General features: G+C 37.5%; 1 protein-coding gene across 6 annotated transcripts in view; it reads left to right on the plus strand.

The window, feature by feature from the left end:
* Positions 1-26321, plus strand: part of IPO11 (importin 11) — a 210834-nt gene that overhangs the window by 137528 nt on the left and 46985 nt on the right. Inside the window, exon 28 of one of the 6 annotated variants that reach the window (XM_035014506.1) lies at positions 17671-18058. The exons of the other annotated variants lie outside the window; for them this stretch is intronic. Within the exon in view, the coding sequence (XP_034870397.1) occupies positions 17671-17692 (22 nt within the window). The 3' untranslated portion in view covers positions 17693-18058. Of the gene's footprint in view, positions 1-17670; positions 18059-26321 lie in introns of those variants that run through there. 6 annotated transcript variants of the gene reach the window in all.

Raw genomic sequence — 26321 nt, forward strand, 5'->3', positions numbered from 1 at the left:
ACTGAGGGTAAATTAGAAATGACACACATTAGTTGAAGAAGGATATCTAATTGTAGTATCTAAAGCATATTTGTTTTACATTTTTTATGAGACAACTGTTTTGCTTTAATATTTAATTTTATATAAGTGTGTTGTGGTCAAAAAATACGTTTTATATATAAGTGGCCAAAATAGTCGGCTCTTCTAAGGAAAATACAATGTTTCTTTAAGTCAAGAATAGACGGGAGTGAGGGGGGGGCTCATGTCATTCTGTCTAAATTGAGGGGCAGAACTTTAATAAGACTTGGAGTTCTCTTAAATATTAAGATTTCAGATTGCAAAGTTGGGAGAAGATAGTTGTGATTGGAAGATCGGATCTTGTTTTTAAAATGAAGTAAGTATTGGAAAATCTTTTGGGCACTAATGAATTCATGTCATTTTAAGGGTACCAAGAAAGTCTTGAATAATGTAGTAATAGAATTTTAAAGAATAATTATTTAACTTTATAGTCGGATTAGTGACTAAAGAAACATTGATAGATACAGAAAATGTAATGATCTGCAAAACAAACAAAAAACTTAATTGCTGTGTAAGTTTGCCACATTGTCACTGGCCCATGATAGAACTTACGGAGATTTATATTCACATTGTCTAGTGGAAGGTAATGTGGAAATTTAGGTCAGCAGTTTTATTGTTTTCTTTTATTACTTTTCCTCTACTTAAACTACGTAGTTTTTGGAGTTTGGGAAAATTTTCCCCTTTCTGCGTCCCCAGTAATAATACCTGGTTAATCTCCCATGTAATAGTAATTTTCTGTTCCTGCATTTCTTTTAGACATTGCAGTGTAACATTTTCCTTGCCTGAAAAAAAAGCAGATCTAGTGAATAATGTTGATGGTGATTTTTTTAATCATCTAAATTGGGAAATATTATTTTCTTCTTTTATTATAACAGATTTTCAAGCAAAAATACACCATTCCAAAGCATGGTTTCTCAACTATAGTACTAGTGATATTTTGGGCCAGATGATTATTTGGGGTTTTGGTTGTTCTTTTTTTTAAGATTTATTGGGGAGAGAGGGAGAGAATCCTCAAGCAGACTCCCTGCTGAGCAGGAAGCCCCACGTGGGGTTTGATCCCAGGACCCAGAGATCATGACCTGAGCTGGAGTTAAGAGTTGGACACTCAACCGACTGAGCCACCCAGGCGCCTCTTTTTTGGTTTTTCTTTTTTTAGAGGTGAGGCAGGGGGAGGAGCAGAGGGAGAGAGAGAATCTTACCAGGCTCCATGCCCAGTGTGGAGGGAGCCCGACAAGGGGCTCGATCTCAGGACCCTGAGATCATCTTCGCCGATATCAGGAGTCAGACACTTACCTGCCTGAGCCACCCAGATGCCCCCAGATGATTATTTGTTTTGGAGAACTATCTTGCACCATGTAGGATACTTGGCAGCACCTCTGCCCTCTGGCCTGTGGATGCCAGTAGAACTTCTTACCTCCAGTTTAGAATCACTGCTGTAAAGAATGACCATTTGAGAAACTATTAAACTCTCCTTTACCCTAATCCTCTAGTTTTGTTCAGAAATTTGATAAAAACTCTAGACTTCAGAACCACTCTGAAATCCCAGTGCCACTGGTGACTTGCTGATGACGATGACCATGTTCTTGTGTTACTGTGCCTAAGTTTCCTTGTTTTTAAAATGTACAGATGTTCTGATGAGACCGTTGTAAATATTACATGAGTTTACGTATGTAAGGTCAGACTGACTGGATAGATGAGGTTAGCTGTCTTGCTTTCATCCCTTTCTTCCTTTCTCACCTACTCATCCATTTACTGCAGTGCAGAGTTCTGAGAGCATAAGTCACTATGTGTATATGCACTCATTTTTAATTCAGTACATTTTCAGGTATATTGAGTATCTGTACACCTATTCATTAATTTATTTTTAAAATGTGTGTTAACCGCATATGTTCTAAGGAATGTTATTTTGTGCTTGATGTTTTACAGTATTCTGAATTATCACCAACTTAAGGATTCATGATTTTGTTGATATCTGCTATGCACATTCTTGTTAATATCTTCTTGCTCACCTTCTTAACATAGTGCAGTCTTTTTTTTTTTTTTAACTTGTTCAGTGCTGCAACTGTATTTTGTCCTTTTTGTTTTACTCTTCCTCTCTTTAGCTGGAATAATTCCAGGTTTGAATATTCTCCCTTTCTTAGGATCTGTATTTAAACACAGAGGGAAGAATAGTTTCTTCAACTGATTTTTGTATGACCATAACATTATTTATATATACATCTTGTAATGTTTTCCTCCAAAGGCATAGGTTAAACAAAACTGTGATTTGGAGATGAGAATGAGAATAATTAAACTTTACTTTGACTCTCTTCTCTGAAATACCAGTTCATCCTCCAACTTCAAAGACACAATTTTATAATGCAGTTCTAAGAATTTCAGATGTGAATAAGTATTCTTAGAGAGCAAGTGTTGTGAGAATTTTGGCTTTGACTTTTATTTTTAAATTTAAGGATGCCACTGATGGGGCATATTTAACATAAGCTAGTTGAATAATGAAAAAAGAGACTGGCAAAGCAGTATGGTTTTTAGATATGACAGCTTGCATTCCGGGAGAAATTGCCTTTATAATAAACTCCTGGAGTATCAGAATTACCAAACCTGCTTGGATTGGACACTTGGTACCTCTCCATAATTCTGGTTTATCTCAAAATTAGCATATGTAATATCCCCACTTGGAAATTTATTATTATTTAAGAAATTTCTAAGATAAATCATTTTACAACATTTAGAATGTTAGACTAGTCCTATCAAGATAACAGGTTCCAAAGAGTAGTGTTTTGGTATAGTTTCAACATAGTTAAATAAAAGGCAGTTTATAATTTTTAAAATGTAGACATGTTGTTTTACCTGAGTTATGCTTGGTTTAAACTGACCATTTTTAAATGAATATTTAACATGATAGACTTTTGGGGTACCTGGCTGGCTCAGTCAGAAGAGCATGTGACTGTTGATCTCAGGGTCGTGAGTTTGAGCCCCACGTTGGATGTAGAGATTACTTAAAAAATTAAAAAAAAACAAAACAAAAAAAAACATGATAGGCTTTCATTTTTATCCCTTAAAATAGGAAGCATTTTTTACCTCTAGGTCATGTATTCTTTAGTATTTTATAATATTTTCTTTTATCTGTAAATATTTGACCACAGATTTTAGTAGCTTTTCTATAGTAAAAATTGGTTCTCAATTTTTTTAGTCTTTCACAAGAAAAATGCCTTAGAAACATCGTGTGTGGTAACAGCTTTATTGAGATGTAATTCATAGACCATACATTTCATCCACATAAAGTGTACAACTCAGTAGTATATAGAATATTCGCAGTCATGCAGCCATCACCACAGTTGATTTTAGAGCATTTTCATCACTTCCGGAAGGAAGCATGTACTCTTTTGTAGTCTTCATCACTCACCATACCCCCGCCCCCAGCTCAAGGCATTAGAGCAAGGGCTTGAGAGTAGTAAGGGTGGAGAGTAGAACATGCATCCTCGAAAGACGGGGCCTTCAAGGTAGAGTCAGTTTTATTCTCTGTGATGAATTGTACGATTATTGGTTTCCATCTAACAATACCGTTAAAGATAATCTACTCATTGTCTCGTGGGGAAGTTACTCTAATCCATTTTGCTGCTGCCCAATGTGTCACATATTGGAAATGCTAGGATTCAGGTCTTTAAATTTTGGTCTAGTGTTTGCTTGCCTCCTTGTTGCCAGCCTTCAGTCTTTGCTTATTTATTCATATATTTGTTCAGTAGACATTACTAAATGTGAATGCATCATTAGTTGGTCCTGAGTGCCTTAAAATTTAAGTTTTATTATTATTCAGATATGGTGAGGCCCTCAGATCGGGGGACAATTGCCGTTGAAAGATATTTTATAATTCACAGTTCCCAAGAGGAGGATGCATGCCTCATCACACAGAACCAAAAGGAAACACCAGGGTTGGTCTGGAGACAGAAGGAGTAAGGGGACAATGTGGGCATGAGCCTTTATTGTGGTTTCCTTGGGAAGGAATGGGAAAGCGAGGGTAAGGAGGTTTAGGATTGGCTAGTTTAAATAATTCAGTAGGCTGTATGGTGTAGGCACTGTTGCGAGTTGTCTGTTACCTGGCCCTACGGTGATTAGGGCAGGGGGATAGTGGCCCTGAGTGTTAGAGCCTCATGAAAGAGGTAGTTGGGTATGGTCTCTGGATCAGTCGGTTTGCATGTGCAATTTATGCAGTAAGGCAGTCATTTACTGTCTTTCTGAATTGGGTAGCCCTGGGAAGGGCAGTCTGTCCAGGGTCATTAAGGCCCCATCTGTCAAACCATCAGCATACAGAAAATAAGGAGGCATGATTAATACACCAAGTATTAACCAACTTTTGTTCTTAGCACCATGCTTAACACCTTAGTAGGTCCACAGTAAGTTTAATGAATGAATGAAGAATGAATTTATTACTTATACTGTAATAGTGTGCTGTTTTTTCTCCCAACTAACATTTTTCTGAGCTTCTAAAGAATGTTTGTGCCTGAAAAATTAAGCTAATTTGATCTCTCAGTTTGTCAGTCCTGGGAGGAAGTATAGCATACTTTTTGGTCACTGTTTAAAGTACTACTTGAGGTAGGAAACAGATCATTTTTCAGTTTTGTCATATTAACACACCCTAAAACATTTTCACATTTAGCAGCCTTAAAAAGGAGAATTTTTTAGATACTCTGATTTGTAGTATTGTTGCAAATTAGGGGTTTTTTGAATGGGGCTACTTTAGGCGTACTTTTAATCTGTTCAGTTAGTTGTATGTATAAGTTTTGCATACCTGCCTGTTAATACCCTTTCTCAAAAAAAGAGGTATGGAATGAATTTTGATGTATTTACTTTGAAAGGATGTATTTTTAAAATTTACAGTAGTCATTTGAGCATCAAATCTGTTTTTGTAAGTTGAGAAAAGAGGTAGTGTGAGATTGTGGGATCTGGAATTCCATTTTTGTTCTAATGCTTGGGAAGTCACTTAGTCTCTGAAAATCAGTTTACTGTAATGAATAAGACAATTTATATTGTTCTGAAATGCTACAAATAAGAATTATGCACAGGATATACAAATAAAGTATAAATAAGTTCTTCAGGCATTCAGCAAACACTAAATAAATCCTTTTGTGTCATTTATTGTTTCCATTGTAATGATAGTTTTGAAATGAAAAGCTATTAGTGGACACATTTGCTTATACTAATTATCTGCTTCAATTCAAAAAAGATGAGAGTCTTCAAGACTGATTCTAAACTGATTAATCAAAGTCTCAGTTACTAATGTATTACCAATTCTATTAGTAGATTAGAGCAGTGGGTAATTTTATGTACATATGTACTCATTCGTTCATTTTGAGAGATGGGTAATTTTAAACAACAGATTCTCATACATTGTGTAGATCTGATTTTATGAATGGATTTCCATTAGTAGGTTGAGCTGTTACTGGAAGTCAAATTACCAGTTAAAGTTACATTGTCTTTGTTGCTTCTGAAAAGCTGTGCTAGTCCATGCCTGATGGAAAACATACTTTTCCTCTACTTCTTGTGTGCGGTTTATAGACAAGATGATCCAGCCTTGGCCAAACTATTTCAGTGTGCCCTACAGTATTCTAAGTTCAGAGTCAGAGTGGCAGAAAGCACCCTTAGTGATTACCCTACCCCTTAGCTGAATGATCATTCTCTGCCCCTTTCCATCAAATACTGACCTGAATGTCCGTGGAATGTTAGACAGGTTACTGGGAAGGAGCAAAAAGGATGCAGTCCTTGCCTTCGTGAAACTTACAGTCTAGGGTTTTAGTTTTGTGATGGTTGCTCTTATTATTGCTACTTTTTCCCTCAAGATTGACTTGAACTGATTTCTAACAGTTTATATAATCTCATTATGTAGTAACTTGCGGAAAGGGACAGTGAGGTATCATTGGGAAAGTTGTTAAGAAATTTTATTTTGCCAGAGTCAACCATAAAAGGAACAGTCGTTATAGGATATATTGAATGGTGACTATATACCTCTCTCTCCTTATTAGATAAGGGGAATAAAACATGTCTAAGAGTACTTGGAAATTTCAGAGCCTCAGCTGTTGAGGCTCTGCTTTCCATCTTCCCTTTGAATATATGGTTTACAAATAGGAGAGATACCCTTAGCTTTTCAAAAACTAATATTTGGATTATGAATGTTTTCCTTTGTATGTAATCTAATATAGTTGGTAGTAATTACTGGTTATGATCATTCAGTTCAACTGGGGAAAATCCCTCTGTGATGAAGCTTTTAATGATTTTATTTTTTGACTAGGCTGTGCATATGTATTTTTTTGGTTCTTGCTGTGAATTTACAGGCTGGTTTTCTTCCCAAACACAAATTGAATAACATACCTACTTTTGAGCTGGTTAATATTCATATACTGAATTTTGTTAGCTTTAATCTAACAGAAGCTGGAGGACACAGGGTGGTTTAGGAAGATGAACATTTGGGGCCATAATTGCAGGTTTACTGTCTTTATCTGTATACAAAACAGTTTTTTTTTGGGGGGGGGTTGTATACAAAACAGTTTTGTGAAAAAAGAGGTAAATTACTAATCCTGGGCTTGGTGATTTTTTTTTTTTTTTAACTGAAAGGTTATAATCCTTTATAAAACTTTTTTTTTTAAGCTGAACATCAGTTTGTTTTTCTGTCAGTGCTTTGAAATCTCACTTCTTCCCCTGTCCCCAAAAAGTTCCACCCTTTTTAGGTGTTTGAAAGTGTTTCTATCCCTTACCTTAGAATTTGAATGGAAATCGTCCATTTTGGTTTTCATTTCCGATAAAGATTCACTTTATTCTTGAAACATGGCAGAACCTAAATGTTCCTACATTCCTGTCCCATAAACAGCCTGCGGTACTGATACAACCAACATTCAGCAATATTTTAATAATTCCTGTTGTGTGCTAAGCACCCTGCTGTGCTTTGATGATACATTCCACTGCACCTCTGGGACATATTATTCAGTATGCCCTTGCATCTTAGAGCAACTATTTTTGTCTTCTGTCTCCCATCCTAACTGCTAAGAAAAGTTCCTGAATGCTTCTGAATATGGGACTATACTCTCAATGTGTTCCTCACATCTAGGACCACTGCCCCATCTACGAATTAGATAAATGCTTCTGATGAACTTTTCATAAGGTGGCAGTCATCTTACAGACCTGAGCTGAAGGCAGACACTTAACCGACTGAGCCACCCAGGCGCCCCTCTTTGGGTTATTTTGAGACTAAATTGGAGAATGTATATACAATGCCCATTGAAGTGTTGAATGCATTGGAGTGTTAAATGGTAAATGATTGAATATTAATCTTTCTATTATTGCTGTACTATTATCTATTAATACCTGCTACTGTTAATGTTACTGCTGTCAATTATTTTGACCAAATGTGTGAAGGTACCAATTGAGGCTTTCCTGAGGCTCTCCTTCATTTACTCAGAGGCTGTCTCCCATTCAGACTATCCAAATGTGACCCATGCCAACACTTGAAGAAAGACACCATCTCCCTGCATGTGTTTCATGCAGATACCTTGGGCATGCCTGCCGATGCTCACTCTGTTCATTATTCTTATTCATTCATTACTACTGTTGCCTCCGTTTCACCTTTCTGAAATTGGCAGGTATTTCAGCCCAGGAAGAAGCTTCCATTGACTCATCTGTACAGAGTGGTTATGTAAAGTTGACCCTCAGTTCGTATTTGCCAAACATTTAAAATAATCAGTGAAATGTGCAGCCAGACAGCAGCTTGTGCTACTCTTGTTAACATTCATCAGTGAGGGTGCCTGGGTGGCTCAGTCCTTAAGCGTCTGCCTTCAGCTCAGGTCATGATCCCAGAGTCCTGGGATCGAGCCCCGCATCGGGCTCCCTGCTCAGCAGGAAGCCTGCTTCTCCCTCTCCCACTCCCCCTGCTTGTGTTCCCTCTCTCGCTGTGTCTCTCTCTGTCAAATAAATAAATAAAATCTTTAAAAAAAAAAACAAGACAAAACATTAATCAGTGATGGAGCCCTTAAATCCTCAGATTTATAATAGATTCAGGAAAAAGATTTGGAGTAAGGCTGTAGGTTGAAGGGAAACTGGAGAAAGCAGGTAGAATTCTGGGTGGTAAAAGGGCCCCAGTTTTGTTGCCTTACCTGCAATTTTTGCCATCCATGGACATTTTTTATTTGTCTTCTATTTTTTCGTTTGTCAAACTCCTTCCAATTTCTCTGCCTAGAGTGATATCTGCCTTCTTGAAATTTTTGGACTGCATCATAAACTCATTTTCATGTATTGCTTGCTCTGCTTCTGTGCTTTTTATGTCTCTTACCTTCTGGGCTTTTTGGAGGTTGGACCCATGTGTTGAGGGCATATAGTGAAAAGCTTAATGTTCAGGCTCTGAACCACACTGGGTAGATACGAATCCTGGCTCCTGAATTCACCACGTGACCTTGAGCAAGGTATTTAACATATCTCTACCCTCATTTATAAAATAGAGCTACACTGTTGGATTGTTCTCTGTATTAAGTGACATAATACATGTGAAGTACTTATGCTCAGTATATAAGTTCTGGCTGTGATGATGATAATGTAAAGATTTTTTTTTTTCTCTACTTAACACCGGACATAGGGTACTTGCTTCTAGAATACCCTGCATGGTCGGGATATTATTATAATGAGTATGTCGACTGAACATTTATTCTCTCACAGAACATCTTGAGTTCCTTGAGATCAGGGAGTAGATTTTATCTTTAGTATCCTTAGAGTCTAGCACAATGTTTGACACATGTAGGCTCTCAGTAATGTGTCTGAACTGGATATATTTGATGAAGGTAAGATAACCAATGCACTGTGCTCTTCTCAGTCTTGGATACTTCTGAACACCCAGTTATTCATGTCAGAAACTTGGAAATTGTCTTTGACAACATGACCTCTCACCGTCCACGTTTAATCCATCACCAGAGCTGTTGACTACACCTCTAAGTATATCTCAAATCCATTCCCTCCATTTCTACTATCTTCATATAAGCTGTCTTATTCTTCTTCCTGGACTGTTGCATTAGCCTCCTCCACTGCTCTTTCCTCATCTCTTCTGATCTGCTCCAAGCCATATTCCACAGAGAAGATGCCAGCCATGTTTTAAAAGCAAAAATGATCTTATTCCTCTTCTAGTTCAAAACCCTTTAGTGGCCTCCATGGGACAACTAGTCGGGGTTTGCCTTTTGGCTTACCTCTCAAGCCCTATTCTGCCCTCGTCTCTCTCAGTCATTCTCTCCCAACCATGCTGGCTGTTCTCTCTCTTTGGAACATGCTAAGCTTTTTGTGCCTCAGAATCTTGACAGATTTTATAAACTGACATGCTTTTCCCGTAGCTGCAGAACACTGTTTTTCCTGATCATGTGTAGTGAAAAGAAGGGCCATATGCACCCCAATGTTCATAGCAGCAATGTCCACAATAGCCAAACTGTGGAAAGAGCTGAGATGCCCTTCAACAGATGAATGGATAAAGAAGATGTGGTCCATATATACAATGGAATATTACTCAGCCATCAGAAAGGATGAATACCCAACTTACATCAACATGGTTGGGACTGGAGGAGATTATGCTAAGTGAAATAAGTCAAGCAGAGAAAGTCAATTATCATATGGTTTCGCTTATTTGTGGAACATAAGGAATAGCATGGAGGACACTAGGAGAAGGAAGGGAAAAATGAGGGGGCGGGGAATTGGAGGGAGAGATGAACCATGAGAGACTATGGACTCTGAGAAACAAACTGAGGGTTTTAGAGGGGAGGGGTGTGGGGGGATGGGTTAGCCCAGTGGTGGGTATTAAGGAGGGCACGTACTACATGGAGCACTGGGTGTTATACGAAAACAGTGGATCGTGGATCACCACATCAAAAACTAATGATGTATTGCATGGTGACTGACATAATAAAATTTAAAAAATAAATAAAATTGATCATGATTGTAAATCAAACAAGATTTGGTCTAGTAGTTTTTTATATGTATTTTATTTTTTAGCCACAAATATTTGCTTGTGTTTTAAAATATGAGGACTCTTTTTAAACTTTGTTAAATTTACATAGAGTAAAATTGATTTTAGGGGAGGTTATACATTAATATAAATTTTCGTGTGTGTAGATTGTATGACCATCACCACAGTCAGAACACAGGTGAATAGCTTCATCACCTGAGGACACTCCCTTGTGCGATATACCTTAGGAATCCCATTCTTCCCTGACTCCCAACTGTTGGCTCCCACCAATCTCTTTTCTTTCACTCTAATTGTGTCTTTTTGAGGATGTTATATAAATGGAATCAGGCAGTGTAGAACTTTTTGAGACGGGCCTTCTCAGGCAGCATAATGCCTTTTATATTTGCCTAAGCTGTTGTGTGTGTCATTAGAATGTTGATGTTTTTGTTTTTGCTGAGTAGTATTCCATCGTATGGATGTATCACCTTTAGCCAATGAAGGACATTTGGGTGTTTAGTGCTTTTAAGCTAACTGTCTCCCCCACCAATCTCTAGTTTCATGAGCATGATAATCTGGATGTTGTTAGTTTGTGCCCCTCCCCCCCATTATGTGTGTACACATGCATTATACACGCACACACAACACACTTGATGCTTTATTTTCTGAATTATTTGCATGTAAGTTGAATAGATTATGACCTTTTACTCCTAAATGCTTCAGTCTAGTATTAGGTATTGCCTCTAATTGTCATGTCTTTGTAGTCTCTTTTACTCTGTATTATTTCCTGAGTTTTTATTTCTTATGACTAACAATTTTGAAGAATACAGCCCTTTTCTTTGTTTCTCTCCCTCCCTTTCTTTGCCCAGAATAGAATATTCCTCATTTGTGATGTGTCTGATAATTTTTTTTAAAGATTTTATTTATTTATTAGAGAGAGAGAAACAGCATGACAGGGGAGAGGGTCAGAAGGAGAAGCAGGCTCCCCACTGAGCCAGGAGCCCGATGCGGGACTCGATCCCAGGACTCTGGGACCATGACCTGAGCCGAAGGCAGTCGCTTAACCAACTGAGCCACCCAGGGAGGGAGGGATGAACCATGTATGATGGATGGATGAACCACTGATGGATGGAACCAACCATGTATGATGGATGGATGAACCACTGATGATTTCTATTGATTAGATTGTGGTTATACATATACATTGTTGGAATATTACCTAAGTGATTGATGCTGTCCTTCTTGAAATACCACATCCAGTGGCACATGGTGTCCACCTGCTTCTCATTAATGGTGTTAATTCTCGTGAAGGTGTTTGTGCCACTGTGTAGTTACTGTTCTTTTTCCTTGCAACTGATAATCAATCTGTATTGAGATACTGCTCTTCGTTAAAATTTCCTCCTACATTGAGCAAAAAAATATGTTTTCTTTATTGTTACCGGAATATTTTTAATTGTAAACACCATTTCAGATTTTGATTCTCTTGATTTTAGGATCTACAAGTAATTCTTAAGATTCATAAGATCACTAAGCACCATTGTAAACTGTTCTTTCTATGTAAACCTGTCTTGGTTGGTTTATATGTAGATGCTGTACATCTAAATAATATAGGGGGTATATGGGGTGCCTGGGTGGCTCAGTCGTTAAGCGTCTGCCTTCGGCTCAGGTCATGATCCCAGAGTTCTGGGATTGAGCCCCGCATGGGGCTCCCTGCTCAGCGGGAAGCCTGCTTCTCCCTCTCCCACTCCCCCTGCTTGTGTTCCCTCTCTCGCTGTTACTCTGTCAAATAAATAAATAAAATCTTTAAAAAATAATAATATAGGGATATATATTGAAAAGGTGGTAATAGAAAAATTGATTTATGCATTCTCTTGTCATAGAATTTCTGAATGGAAAAGAAAATAGATTGGTATTGATACCTGAACCATGAGATTATTTGAAGTCTGTGTTAATGAAGGTTCCATAAGAAAGAGAAAAAAATAATTCAGTGAGTCAGTTTCCTGGGGAGGAAAAAAGGAGGAAGCTCTTTTAGGAGGCTGAGTGTCGTGTTCAGAAATAGTTCTAATGAAAATTAGTAGGACTCAGTAAAGGGATATGAAGAACCATTTTGATGTATTATTCTAAAGCAAAATCAAAATGTCACAGTTCAGATCGGGGAACATTATTGTGCCTTGGAGATCATATGAAGATTTCACCAAACATGTTAGAGAATTGACAAGATAATGAGATAGTTTTAAATTACCTAAATAATGTGAATTGGCTGTGAAATGGTAGTAGCTAAACCATGGAGACATATGCCTTCCAGTCAGTGCAGCGGGAAGCTGGGAAACTTGGGTTCTAATCTAAACCTTGAGTGGCCAGTTGTGCCACTAATCAGTGATGTGCTCACCGCCAGTAAGATCAGGAGGTCTCTGAATTCTGTTCCCGTATCACCCTTTTTTGAGGTCTTGATTTCTGAGTTCTGTAGCAGTGATCACTGTAACAGCAGCAACCCTTATGAACCCTGTGAACAGAAAGGCTGAACTTTGTTGTTCTGGATACTGGGTTTAGATTTATTGTTTGTTGTAGGTGCTTTAGTTTACCTCAGCTTTCACAATAGGAGAAAAACTATTTTATTCTGTCACTTTTATTTAGTGTAATTTACTAAAAATTTTATTTTTGAGATTTTAATAAATATTTTTGTCTGCTTTGGATATTTCTGGAATAGAGGACAAAATTAATTAATGTTCTGATCTTACCACCTTGTAGTTTTTCCTCTAAATTTTATTTTGTTGTTGACGAGTTCTTCCAAACTATAGAGGAGGGAAAAGTTTTCCTTGACTTTTTTGGGTTTCTCTAACTGGGTCTGAAAATTAAACTGACAAAGTCAAGATTAACAGGAGAAAAGCATATAAATTTAATGTTAAGTTTTATCTGACATGGGAGCCCTTAAAAGGAAGTGAAGAACCAAAGGGGACTGTTAAACTTCTGTGTGTGTGTGTGTATTTAAAGATTTTATTTAGTTATTTGAGAGAGAGAGAGCATGCGCAAGAGAGCACAAGCTAGGTGGGGAGTGAGGGGAGGTAGCAGAGGGTGAAGCAGATTCCCCGCAGAGCAGGGAGCCCGATGTGGGACTTGATCCCAGGACCCTGGGACCATGACCTGAGCCAAATGTAGGTGCCTAACTGACTGAGCCACATGGGTGCCCCAAACCTGTGTGTTTTTATGCTAGGTTTGAGGCATAGTGGAAAGTCGTGGAAAGATAGGGTAGGGCACAGGGTATGAGATAAATGTAGCAAACGGGGAAATTTTGCAAGCCTCATTGTTTGGATTCTTCTTGGAGTTTCTTTGTCTTCGGAAATAAGGATGCTCCTTTTCTCCCACTATAGTTGAGGGCACCTCTCACATGAAGTTTTTATGACCTTATTCAGGGGTGATGGGCAGGTGGTATGAGGGTGTGGCTGGAGGGAGGGGAGGGATCAGAGAGAGTCCTTCACACTTCTGCCTTTGTCTCAGGTTCCTTCAGTTTTGTATGTTCTCTATGTCATGGTGCTATATTTTGGGATGGGGTGTCCTGAACCCCATCATAACTCTAAGCTGTATGACACAATTGAAAAATCCTTCATTATGTTTTGTTATTGAAAACACTAAACACAGGGGCGCCTGGGTGGCTTAGATGGTTAAGCAACTGCCTTCGGCTCAGGTCATGATCCTGGAGTCCCGGGATCGAGTCCCGCATCGGGCTCCCTGCTGGGCAGGGAGTCTGCTTCTCCCTCTGACCCTCCCCCCCCCCTCACGCTCTCTATCTCATTCTCTCTCAAATAAATAAATAAAATCTTTAAAAAAAAAAAAAAAGAAAACACTAAACACAAATGGACTTGAGAAACCTAGCTCTTATTCCATCTTTATCTCTAATTCATTTTTTTTAAGATTTTACTTATTTATTCATGAGAGAGAGAGGGAGGCAGAGGGAGAAGCAGGCTCCCCAAGGAGCAGGGAGCCCGATGCAGGACCAGATCCCAGGACGCTGGGATCATGACCTGAACCGAAGGCGGACGCTTAACCATCTAAGCCACCCAGGCTCCCTTTACCTCTAATTCATATCATTTCTCTGTCATGGGGGTTTTTTGGTGGCGATTTTCTAATTTCTTCTTTCAATAACAACAACAATAGTTGGCCACAAAGAATAGTTGTGAAAATTGTAAATCATTTTGATAAAGATCTGTTATCTAGTATGCACCTCTGATTTTTTATTATCATAGAAAGTGCTGAGTATTTTACCAAATATTTAATATGGAAATAATTCATATTATCTGAAATAATTGTTGTCTTGATGTAAAAGATGCTTTAATAACAAGAGGGAGTTACTATACAATTATATATTATCATTACTGATATTTTAAGTATATTATCAGAGTATTAGTAATAATAATCAAAGTCAGAATTAGCCTAAGCATTGAGCTTTTCTGAAAAGTAATGACTAAACAACATATAATATAAACAATTTATAGTTAACTCTTTAAATCATTACCCTTCAATATTACAGTATACACAGATGGATTTTTATTTAAAAGATTCACACTATTTCAGATGTACATTTGTTGAAAAGTCATTAAAGGGTCCTGATGAGGTTTTGGAATATAGGTGAGGTTCAGTGGGGTGGAGTCCAGAGCCGAAGACTGAGAAAGAATTCTTGAGATGTCTTTAAGATTTTGGTGCAAAATAGTGGTTTATTTGGTGCAAAATAGTGGTTTATTTAAAGCATGGGGGACGGGGGGAGAGACAGGACCCGTGGGCAGAAAGAGCTACTGCACCGGGGTTGTGATGGGTGACTGATTATATACTATGGGGTTGGGGGAGGTAAGGAAAGAGGGAGGTTTCCGAGAAAGAATTTTCATATGCTAAAGGAGACTCACAGGATACTGGAGGCCTTGCCATTGTCAAGTTAAGGCTGTTTACCCCTCTAGTAAGGCATTACATGAAGATAGTTGGGAACTTCCTGGAGGAACATTACACTCTGCCCACTTCAAGTATCTGTCGATGGGCTGCAGGTTATAAAGACATTTAATTGTATTTACATTCCCTTCTGGAAGCTATTGCTAAGGCTTTTGTAAGTAAACTGAGGGAGACTCAGGTCTTGCAGGATGGTCATCTCTACAAGTTAACTATTTGTTTTTCCTTTAGGGCAGCCAGGAGTGCCTGAGAAATGTCACATATATCCCATGGCGGGGGGTGGGGGGGTGGGGGGGTGGTTGTGGGGTGTCAGCTTCTGCTTTGTCCTCAGCTTGCCTTCTGTGCCTTCATCAGGTCCCTTTCACTCTCCCCAACTTTTCTTGCCAAAGGTAATCTTTGCCAGTAATTTGGTGTGCAACTTTATATCATTTTACAGTGCAAGGCATATACCTTAATAAATTAAGGTGCTAGTTGGTGATATTCAATATTTTTTATATCCAAAATTCTCTTTGAAAAGTTAAAAAGGAAGAGCAGAGAGGTTAGTGTAACAACATTCGTGTTCACCATTCTAAATTTCTTGTTTTTGCTACCTTTTTTTTAAGGACTAAAAGTTAAAGTCTGTAATGTGTATTCAAAGCAATGTAAATATTATATGCATTTAAGACCCAAATTATATTACTCTGTTTATCTTTTATTTCACCTTTTTCTATTCAATATCTATCTGTTGGCTGATGGCTACAGTTTGTTCATTCTGAATATTTAAATTTTTCACATTTCCTTTTAAAAAATACTTATTTTTTAAATTATCAAATGTTTAGGTATGTGTGTTAGGAACACTCAGATTAACTGCTTTCTGAAAAAAATAAGTTCCTGAGATTTCCTTTCAACAATACTTTAGAAACACAGATAAAATTACTTCCTGTCTCTCAGTTTCCTGTATCCATGGCAACCTCTGTTTTACACACTGACTGTGGAGGAACCAATGTGAAGAGTGGTGTTTCCTGAGCAAACTGTGACTAAAAAAAAGGAAGAAAAAAAAAAAAAGTGGAGGGGTGGAGGTCAACAGTGCCACAGAAAGAAATGGAGTTTAGAAATGTCGCTCTTCAGATTTAGAAAGAAAACCTTACTTGAATCAGCCAAGTGTCAATAATATGAATTTCCTGGTTTTGGTAAGATTATTTATTTAAATATGAACTTTTAACTGAAATGAAAAATAATTTGCTTTTGTGAAAAGCTATAGTTTAGAGTTTAATTGCTCTTTTGTAGTGAATTTGTACTTTCATAAATTATAATGTTATTTAATTGATACTTTAATTTGGTAAAGGGACATATTATATCCAAAGACCATTATCCTTACCTCATCATTTGTCACTTTTGTTATTGTCAATTGTAATATTTTAAATTAGCTTTAGCCAACGTATTATTTTGCAGTTCATTAAATTTGAATTACCATTTTGTCAAGCAGTGGGTTAATGGCCTGGAGGTGTTAATTCTAGAACACATTCCAAACTCATTATATAATATTATGCTATCACCATAGTACAATTGATGATATTTAGTATTGTTGGCTGATACTAATAAAAATAAAAGAATATGGAATTTTTAGTATTATAGCACTTCAATTTTGAGAACTTATTGATGATTTAAAGTTTTACCTTCTTTTTTTATAGCCAATTCTGATATGAACAGAAAAACCAAGAACAGGGCTATGTGTGGATTACATTTTTCTCTGCCTTGCCTACGACTTTTTCTACTTGTTACCTGTTATCTTCTATTCTTATTCCATAAAGAGGTTCTTGGATGTTCGTCTGTTTGCCATCTCTACACTGGGAGACATATTAACTGCCGTAACTTAGGCCTTTCAAGGATTCCTAAGAATTTTCCTGAAAGTACAGTTTTTCTGTATCTGACTGGAAACAACATATCTTACATAAATGAGGGTGAATTAACAGGACTTCATTCTCTTGTAGCATTGTATTTGGATAATTCTCGCATTGCGTATGTATATCCAAAAGCCTTTGTTCAGCTGAGGCATCTGTATTTTCTATATCTAAATAATAATTTTATAAAACGCTTGGATCCTGGACTGTTTGAGGGACTTTCCAATCTTCGTACTTTATGTTTACAGTCTAATCAAGTAGCTTTTGTTCCAAGAGGAGTATTTAATGATTTAGTTTCAGTTCAGTACTTAAACCTACGAAGGAATCGCCTCACTGTCCTGGGGAGTGGTACCTTTTTTGGTATGATTGCTCTTCGGATACTTGATTTATCAAACAATAAAATTTTGAGGATATCAGACTTAGGCTTTCAACATCTTGGACAGCTGGATTGCTTGTATCTAGAAGGTAATAATTTAACAAAAGTACCGTCAAATGCTTTTGAAGTACTTAAGAGCCTTAAAAGACTTTCTTTGTCTCATAACCATATTGAAGCAATACAGCCCTTTGCATTTAAAGGACTTGTCAACTTGGAGTATCTCCTCCTGAAAAATTCAAGAATTCAAAATGTTGCTAGGGATGGGTTTAGTGGAATGAATAATCTTAAACATTTGATCTTAAGTCATAATAATTTAGAAAATTTAAATTCTGACACATTTAGCTTGTTAAAGAATTTAATTTACCTTAAGTTAGATAGAAACAGAATAATCAGCATTGATAATGATACGTTTGAAAATATGGGAGCATCTTTGAAGATCCTTAATCTGTCATTTAATAATCTTACAGACTTACATCCAAGGGTCCTTAAGCCATTGTCTTCATTGACTCATCTCCAGGCAAATTCTAATCCTTGGGAATGTAACTGCAAACTCTTGGGCCTTCGCGACTGGCTAGCATCTTCAGCCATTACGCTAAACATCTATTGTCAGAATCCCCCATCCATGCGTGGCAGAGCATTACATTATATTAAGTGGACTGACTTTACAAATTGTGTTACATCTTCGACAAATGTATCCAGAGCTTGGGCTATAAAATCTCTTCATATTCATCACAAGACTACTGCGTTAATGATGGCCTGGCATAAAGTAACCACAAATGGGAAACATTTGGAAAATACTGAGAGCGTTACTTTCTGGGAACGAAGTCGTACTTCACCTGCCAGTAGATTTTTTCAAGAGAATACCTTTGGTAATCCATTAGAGGCTACTGCAGTGTTACCTGTGCAAATACAGCTTACTTCTTCTGTTAACTTGAACTTGGAAAAAAACAGTGCTCTACCGGTTGATGATGCTTCGGTGTCAGGGAAAACGTCTCTCATTTGTACACAAGAAGTTGAAAAGTTGAATGAGGCTTTTGACATTTTGCTAGCTTTTTTTATCTTAGCTTGTGTTTTAATCATTTTTTTGATCTACAAAGTTGTTCAATTTAAACAAAAACTAAAGGCACCCGAAAACTCAGGGGAAAATAGACTTGAATACTACAGCTTTTATCAGTCAGCGAGGTATAATGTAACTGCCTCAATTTGTAACACTTCCCCACATTCTTTAGAAAGCCCTGGTTTGGAGCAGATGCAACTTCATAAACAAATTGTTCCTGGAAGTGAGGCACAGGTGATTCTCTTTGAACATTCTGCTTTATAATTCAACTTAATGTTAGTTACAGGAAAACATCAGTGCCATGGATGAATTCAACTGAAGCTTCCTTAAAGAATTATAAACTTTATTTGGAAATACAGTGAATTATATGAGCTTAGCATTAATAAATACATGTTTTTAATAATTTATGAATACTGTATTCATTCAGCATATATCTTTGATAGGTGCTATATTAAGTAATAATACTAGCTAATGTTTCTGTGTACTAAGCACTATGCTAATAAATACTTCATATATCACATTTATCCTTAAAAAACCTTGTAACTATTTACGTTTTACAGGTAAGGAAACCTAGGGAAAGTGAGCTTAAGAAACTGTGCCACGTTCTTGTTTGTGATACTTTTTAGGTCTGTCTGACTCCAGGGCGCATGCTTTTAATTTCATGCATTGCTGCTGCATAGGTGCTAATTGTGAACAACATAGGCATGGCTCCTATTCTTGGTAGAGCTTGAAATCTAGTGGAGACACATGGTTTCCATCTGGGATGGTAAGTATTGCACTTGGAGGTGCTGCTGGGTATAACGTAAGTGGAAGTGGTAGGTGGCTTTATGAGAACAGTGACATCGAGACTGGATCGTGAAGGATAAACAGAAATGAAGAGAGCTGAGTAATAGGTAAAGGTAACATCGTATCATAGGAGTCGAAGAAAGAGAAAGAATGCTGCTTTTTATGAAGTAACGTTCAGTATAACCAGAGTTATGAGTGGTAGTGTGAGGTCTGCAGCTGGAGAGAGAGATCAGATGAAGAAGGATATTGTAATTTCATATTTTTCCTTAGGGCAGCAGGGAGCCACGGAAGGATTTTAAATAGTGGAATGACATAATCAGATTTACTGTTTACAGAGTACCTTCTTTCTGGAAGGAGCAACGAGACTAGAGGCAGAGTTAACTGGGTAGGAATTTGAATCACCAATCCAGGGCAGAGGTACCGGAGGCCTGTGCCAGAGAGAATGGTTGGATTCTGGAGCTTGGTGATTGGCTAAGCGGTGACAGGTGAGGGATATGTCGAAGATGGTCATTGTTTGGCTTAGGCGGCATTCTGTTGCATTTAATGAGCAAAGGAAGCAAAAGGAGTGGGGATATGTGTAGGGACAAAATAATGAGTTCAATTTTGGATACATTGAATTTGAGATTCGCATCTGATCTCCAAGTGGAAATATCCTACAAGCAGAAGATTAGGGGAGAGATCTATCTGGTAAAGGTCAATAATTTGTAACCTTCCATTTGCATAGTACGCCGGAAGTATATGATACTCTCTTAACAATAGCATTGACCATTTGAGTCATGATTTGGGAAGACAGGTAAGTGAGGAAGAATAAGATCAAAGAGCCCCCAGGAGATGTTAGTAGCCTTGATTGGGAATCTTTAATGTAGATAGATGGTAATTCAAACCATGGAAACTATGTATGTTTTTCTCTATTAGCATAAATTTATACTCTGTAGAATATTGGGCATATAGGAAGGGCCCATGCTTGATCTATTAACAGGGACCTGAGCCACGAATATGTATTAAAAATTTTCCCTCGAACAGTATGTATTTCATGTGCTGTCCTTCCTCTTCCCCCAAATTTCTTTTTTGTTATTAAAAGTTAATACTTGCCGGGGCGCCTGGGTGGCTCAGTCATTAAGCGTCTGCCTTCGGCTCGGGTCCTGGTCCTGGGTCCTGGGATCGAGCCCCTCATCGGGCTCCCTGCTCCGCGGGAAGCCTGCTTCTCCCTCTCCCCACTCCCCCCTGCTTGTGTTCCTGCTGTCGCTGTCTCTCTCTCTGTCAAATAAATAAATAAAATCTTTTTTTTTTTTAAGATTTTATTTATTTATTTGACAGAGCGAGGCACGGCGAGACAGGGAACACAAGCAGGGGGAGTGGGAGAGGGGGAAGCAGGCTTCCCGCGGAGCAGGGAGCCCGATGAGGGGCTCGATCCCAGGACCCCGGGATCGTGACCTGAGCCGAAGGCAGACGCCTAACGACTGAGCCACCCAGGCACCCAATAAATAAAATCTTTAAAAAAAAAAAAGTAAAAATAAAAGTTAATACTTGCCATATGAAATTAGCCTAGAGCAGTCTGGGAGTGTTTAAATCAAGTGCTAATTACTGAGTCTGTGTTGTGGACCTGAAGTAATTACAGGAATGGTTGTGTTGTCTGGTGTACCTTCAGATGGTGCTGCTCAAACTCAGAATCACCGGGGTTGTTAAAATACAGATTGTTGCCCCCCACCCCTCCCAGAGTTCCTTATTCAGTAGGTCTGGAGTGGGGCCTGTTGGGTATATGTGTGGACAGTTTTGCTGGTAGTGCTGGTCTGGGGAACATGGTTGGAGAGCCACTGCTGTAAGATAATTGAGGAAAAGCAGAAAGGAGCGGAGGAGTGGTTATGAGATACACTAGAAATTTCGGAGAAATTAAAGCCGCAACTCCCTCCCACCCCCACCCCAGGAGTTTTCACTGTTCTCCTTTTCCCTGCCTAGCTTAAAGCTTTGTCCTTGGTTGTGATTTTAGAAGAAAACCTGAATACATTTTAAATAAATCTATTCTTACATAAATTACTTGTTTCATTAGGGATAGGTGTGTGGTGTTTGTTTGACCTTGAAAATGTTTTTAATAATACACTTCTGTTGTTGTATCCACACAACTCCCACAACTCCAATTAAGTTTTTTCTTTAGTTACTAAAAGTACATGCTCTTTGGAAAAAAGAATTCAAACAATACAGAGATATTTAAAATGAAAGGTGAAAACTCTTCTATGTCTCCCTTCCCCACCACCTAGACCACATCCTCCTCTTGAAGATGTTAGAAGCAGCATAGGTGGTTATTTGGAGTTAAGAAATATCCATAAACAAAGTATTTATCTTGACCTTACCAAAAAAACTCCCCCCAAATTCAAAGAAGGTAATTTAGAAATTTTATCAAGATTTTTTTTGTTTTTATGTATAACTTAAAATTGATGATTGATGTAGGCTCAACTAGAAAACTTTAATCTTATTAATATTGTTTTATATATGGAGTTACAGTTGTACATGGTGGTATTCATTAGGTACTCATTCCAGTTTCTGTCAGCAGCTTTTCCTTTTAAAAATACTAGCTCATGGGCGCCTGAGTGGCTCAGTCATTAAGCGCCCATGTAGGCTCAGGTCATGATCCCAGGGTCCTGGGATCGAGCCCCTGCATTGGGCTCCCTGCTCCGCGGGAAGCCTGCTTCTCCCTCTCCCCCTCCCCCTGCTTGTGTTCCCTCTGTTGCTGTCTCTCTCTCTCTGTCAAATAAATAAAATCTTAAAAAAAAAAAAAAGTTAGCTCACATGACACTGTTGTTTGATACTTGCACCGTTTAAAAAACTTAAGGTAAAATTGATTTGAAGTGATAATATACATAGACATTTTTAGCAGTATAATTTGTGCATATGATTGTTTCACATTTTAGGCAGCCCCACCTCAAACAAACAGGAAAGTTAAAACTAAGTAATAATATTCTAAATTAATATAGGTGAAGAAACTTTTCTTAAGAGTTCTGTTTCTCTACCATTTACTAAAGTTTTTTGATGAGAACACTCAAGAATAATATGGTTGTGTTTCAGAAAGATAGTTTTATATAGGGTCCATTTTTTCCACTGACTTCTGTAAAAGTTGGGTAAGGTTCCAGGGCATTCCAAAAAAGCTCCTCTCCATTCTCCCCCATAACAAATGAGAAGTATAGAACTCAACTACCATTTATTTATAACATTATACTTTTTAATACATTTAAAATTCCAGTGTGGAATTTCAGAAATATGTATCTCACTTCTGGGATAATTGAGAATGTACTCCCAGTTTCCTCCTAGCATTGGAGTAGAGATGTTTGATGTTAGATTGTCCTTGAGGACTTGAATGGTATAGAGCGGACGCTTTAACAGGAGTCAGCAGGAAATGAGGAATGTCCCAGGTGATGGAGTGGGGGCCTGGGTAAGGTGTCTCATGGGCTTCTGGAGGTGAGGGGCTGCCAGTGCTGATAGCCAGAGACAGTGTTGGGGCATGGTAAGGGTGGACATTGTTTGAGAGTGAGGGAATTGTGTAGAATTCACTGGTAGCAGGGAAAGACGATCTTTGGATACCTCCTTGTTCTCCATCAACTTTGTACTCTCAGTGGAGTTCTCGACTTTCTCCTACATAAAGTGCCAGGGTTACACTCTTCCTCTTACCTGTGTCTTGAGTCAGCAAGCATTTTTACTCCATTATCTTACCTGCAACACAACAATAACAGTAAAATATGCCATATTTGTCTTAAAAGGTTGCAAAAATGGGAGAAAAAAAGACTAGGGAACCTTTTACAAGGTTCTGAAAAACAGCTTTAATGCTAGGCCTTCCTACCAAATTGGTCTCACAGGCACTTACCCATGTCCTCGATATAAGGGTCCCACACCTCGACTTGCCTTTGTTACCAGAGTCCTCTTGATCACGTAACACTGTTTTCCAGGGCACGTTCTCTTTATTTTGGTCGGGGCTGTGCAATACACAACACTCTCCAGGAATATAACTCTGAGCCATGGGTATCTTTTCATGTGACTTTAATGACCAGCACAGTTGGCTTTTTTCATGATTACCTTGTTATTATTTACTGTATAGTTTTATCATCAGCAATACCTAGCATTTACAAATGGTGAGGCCATATTCCCACCCTCATAATTATGAAATCTCTAGTAGGTTCTCTTATATCCCTTTGTAAAAGTCAAGAACCACTCCGTCAAATGACTCCTGTAAGCATTCAAAACAAGCATTGCTGGGGTTTTCAGCCTAACGTTTTTCCCACACAGTTCTGTACCAGTCATTTATCATCTTTTTCTGGAAACTTAGTGTTGTCATTGGGTATTGTTTCCTGAAGCATAGTCTTTCCCTTAAAAGTCACAGAAGGTGGTGGTTTCTTCTGGATTGTTAAGAGTTTTTCTATCTTAAAGATTATGGGCTTCTTTGTTTTGCTTGTGTGTGTGCAGTCCAAAAATTAATTGAGGGAATAGTTGATAATATTAAAAGCCTTTGTAAAGATTATTGTTGGATGTAAAAAATCCAACTTTCATTTTAAAACAACTTAGTGAATTTCCACTAAGAATTTTTTTATCCCATTTCCTTGCCAGTATTTGTCAAGGGAACTAGATTTATTAACACTCTTTTCCATGACCATGTAGAAAATTACTGTGTAGAAAGAATATATGTTTCCATCTAAGTGACAAAAGTATTTGCAGCTAGCTAGATCCTGGAAAATATCTAGAGAGGAAAAAAGCTAATTTTAGTGTAAATGTCACCACTTTTGTAGCCTCTGGTATGGTAGAAAGTCTGGAATAAGACTGATTAGTCAGGGCTTTCTTATTTTGCCTTTTTCTTTCAATAAACTGCTGTTCTTTGTTTAATCCTATTAAACAATATAAGCAGAGAAGTATAATTAAGAGAATATTTTATTTGGTTGTGGCTTTTAATGCCTAAAGCTTATTATTTTCTTAAATTACCCTAACTTCAGTGACCTCCTATATTTAAGATCCAAGAATGCCAGAGTGATTTCATATATTAATCATTTTTATGTGGTATATAAATACTGTAATTGTGGTCTGGTTAGATCAGAGAAAATGCTATTTATTTTTTTCTTGGACCTCCTGTAAAAAACTGTTAAATCATCAATTTTCGATTATAGAAATGTTCAGAAAAAGTAATTGAAAATTTTGTGTTTCTGAATGCCTGTTTTCTTCCCAGGTCCAAGGGGATGAAGATACGATACAAATCTATCAATCCATCACTTAGAAAGTGTTAAAACACATGGTCTATGATGAATATAGATAATTTCTCTGAAAAATAGAGGTATAAAATGCTCACTATAAAGATGCTAATAAAAATTGGACAGCTAGAAACTAGAGTCCTGCTCATATTCAATGTAATATTTATTGTTTGGGCTGACCAAATGACTATTAGAAATTTCATTTATTTGTGCCTTTGGGGATTAAAAGTTTTATTTTTCTTTTCAAGGGCTATTTGTTTTCTGAACCCTTGTGGTTAGGTTCATAATGACACAAAAGGATAGAAATAATCTTAAACCAGCATAGTTTTCAAGTTGGTTCAATAAACACAAAGATGGATTGATTTTTTTCTTTAGTACTTAGTTTTCAAAAGCAAAGAAAAATCACTCTGCATGAAGTTTCTGCAATTTACAGTCTACAGATACTTTTATATACCCAGAAAATGCCTTAAAATGCCATAGCTTTAGAAAATACTAAGACAAGATTAAGAACTATGGTTTTACTCATGTGAATTTAACAGAAAAAGAAGTTTACTGAAAACTTTGTGGAATTGTTTAAATGGTCAAATAATATTACAGGTTTTCAAGCGCTCACCTATTTAATATTTACATATGTGTAACATCACTTATATCACACTTGAAGAACCAAACAGATGTTTATAAAAGCTTGTCTTCTTTCTGTAGTGTGTTTGTAACTTGTGTCTATGTGAATACATTAATATATCCACCAAGTATGTGAAATAAGAAAAGTATTTGTGACAAAGAGAAAGAAGGGAAACGTTCAGGTTACTAGTACTTTTTTCCCTTCAGTTTTACTTTCATTCTCCTCTTTCATCTTCAATGTTAAACTTTCCTTGCATTTTCTGAAATGTTTCAGAAATAGATTCCAACACAGCCACCTTCTGCTCTGTCTTCTGCCTTATGTTTAGTGTAATCAATTTTAATGTTATCTATAATTCAACTATCCATAGTTGTAATTACAAAAAGAGATAAGCACAAATAATATTGCAAAAAGAAAATGAGGGAGGTCAGTTCTTGAGTTGGGGAACATTAATTCCCATGATTATTTATTGAGTGTTCACATTATTTATGTCCTGTGGGACATAAAAAAATAAACATAATACATGGGTTGTGCTTAAAGTTAACTGATAGTCTTAGAGCAGGCGTGTAGGCATGAAAAATTAAAGGACATTAGGAGAAAGAACTAGATGGCAAATGAGTAGTGCTGATGTTTTATGCTTCTGGAAATTCCAAGGACAGAGTGCTCACGTACAGTGGGTTGGAGTGGCCAGAGAAGGCCTGTGAAGGAAGTGTGAATTAAGGTGAATAGAAAAAGGAGGAAGAGCATTGTGAGGGGCAGGAAGGGAGTAAGCAGATCTGAGTTAGCAGCTATTATATTCGAGAGGTGATGACTTAACTGCCTGAAAGCCGGGAAAGGAGGAGTAACTTGAGAAAGGTGGGTTTGTTCGAGCTTGTTGAAGTTCTTGATTGCCCCCTGAAAATTCTTAAAGAGAAGGAATGAAATTTAAGAGACCGGAATAGAAAGCATCCATTTGCCTCTTTGAAGACCTCATTAATGAGGTGAGCAGGATCAGTTGGATCCCATTTAACCTTGTAAAATGAAAATAAATTTATATCAAAATTGGGTTTTTGTTGTTGTTGTTTTTTTTTTAGGAGGAGCATCTGTCCTAATGTTATCAGTGCAAAGTGGGTTAACTTGCAAATGCTAAGATCTCAATTGATGGTAGAATGATCAAGATTCTGGGGACCACTGATGAGAGTTAGTGATAATTTGCCAGTGCTTCTTTACCTCCATTTAGGTGACAGATGCTCTCCCTTCAGACAGGTGCCACTTAGTATGTCAGAAATACCCATTAAATGGAGAAAAGTACTTATTCAGGATATCCGATTTTAAAAGAAAAAAAAAAGAACATCTCATTTGTTGCTTGTTTTCTTTGTCCTTCCTGCAGATTTTTAGTCCCTAATGGATGGACACTTGGGTTGCTTCCATAATGTTGCAGTTGTAAATAATGCT

This window comes from Mirounga leonina, unplaced genomic scaffold (genome assembly GCF_011800145.1).
Source record: "Mirounga leonina isolate KUSES-001 unplaced genomic scaffold, KU_Mleo_1.0 Mir_168, whole genome shotgun sequence".
In the NCBI taxonomy this organism is placed as follows: Eukaryota; Metazoa; Chordata; class Mammalia; order Carnivora; family Phocidae; genus Mirounga; species Mirounga leonina.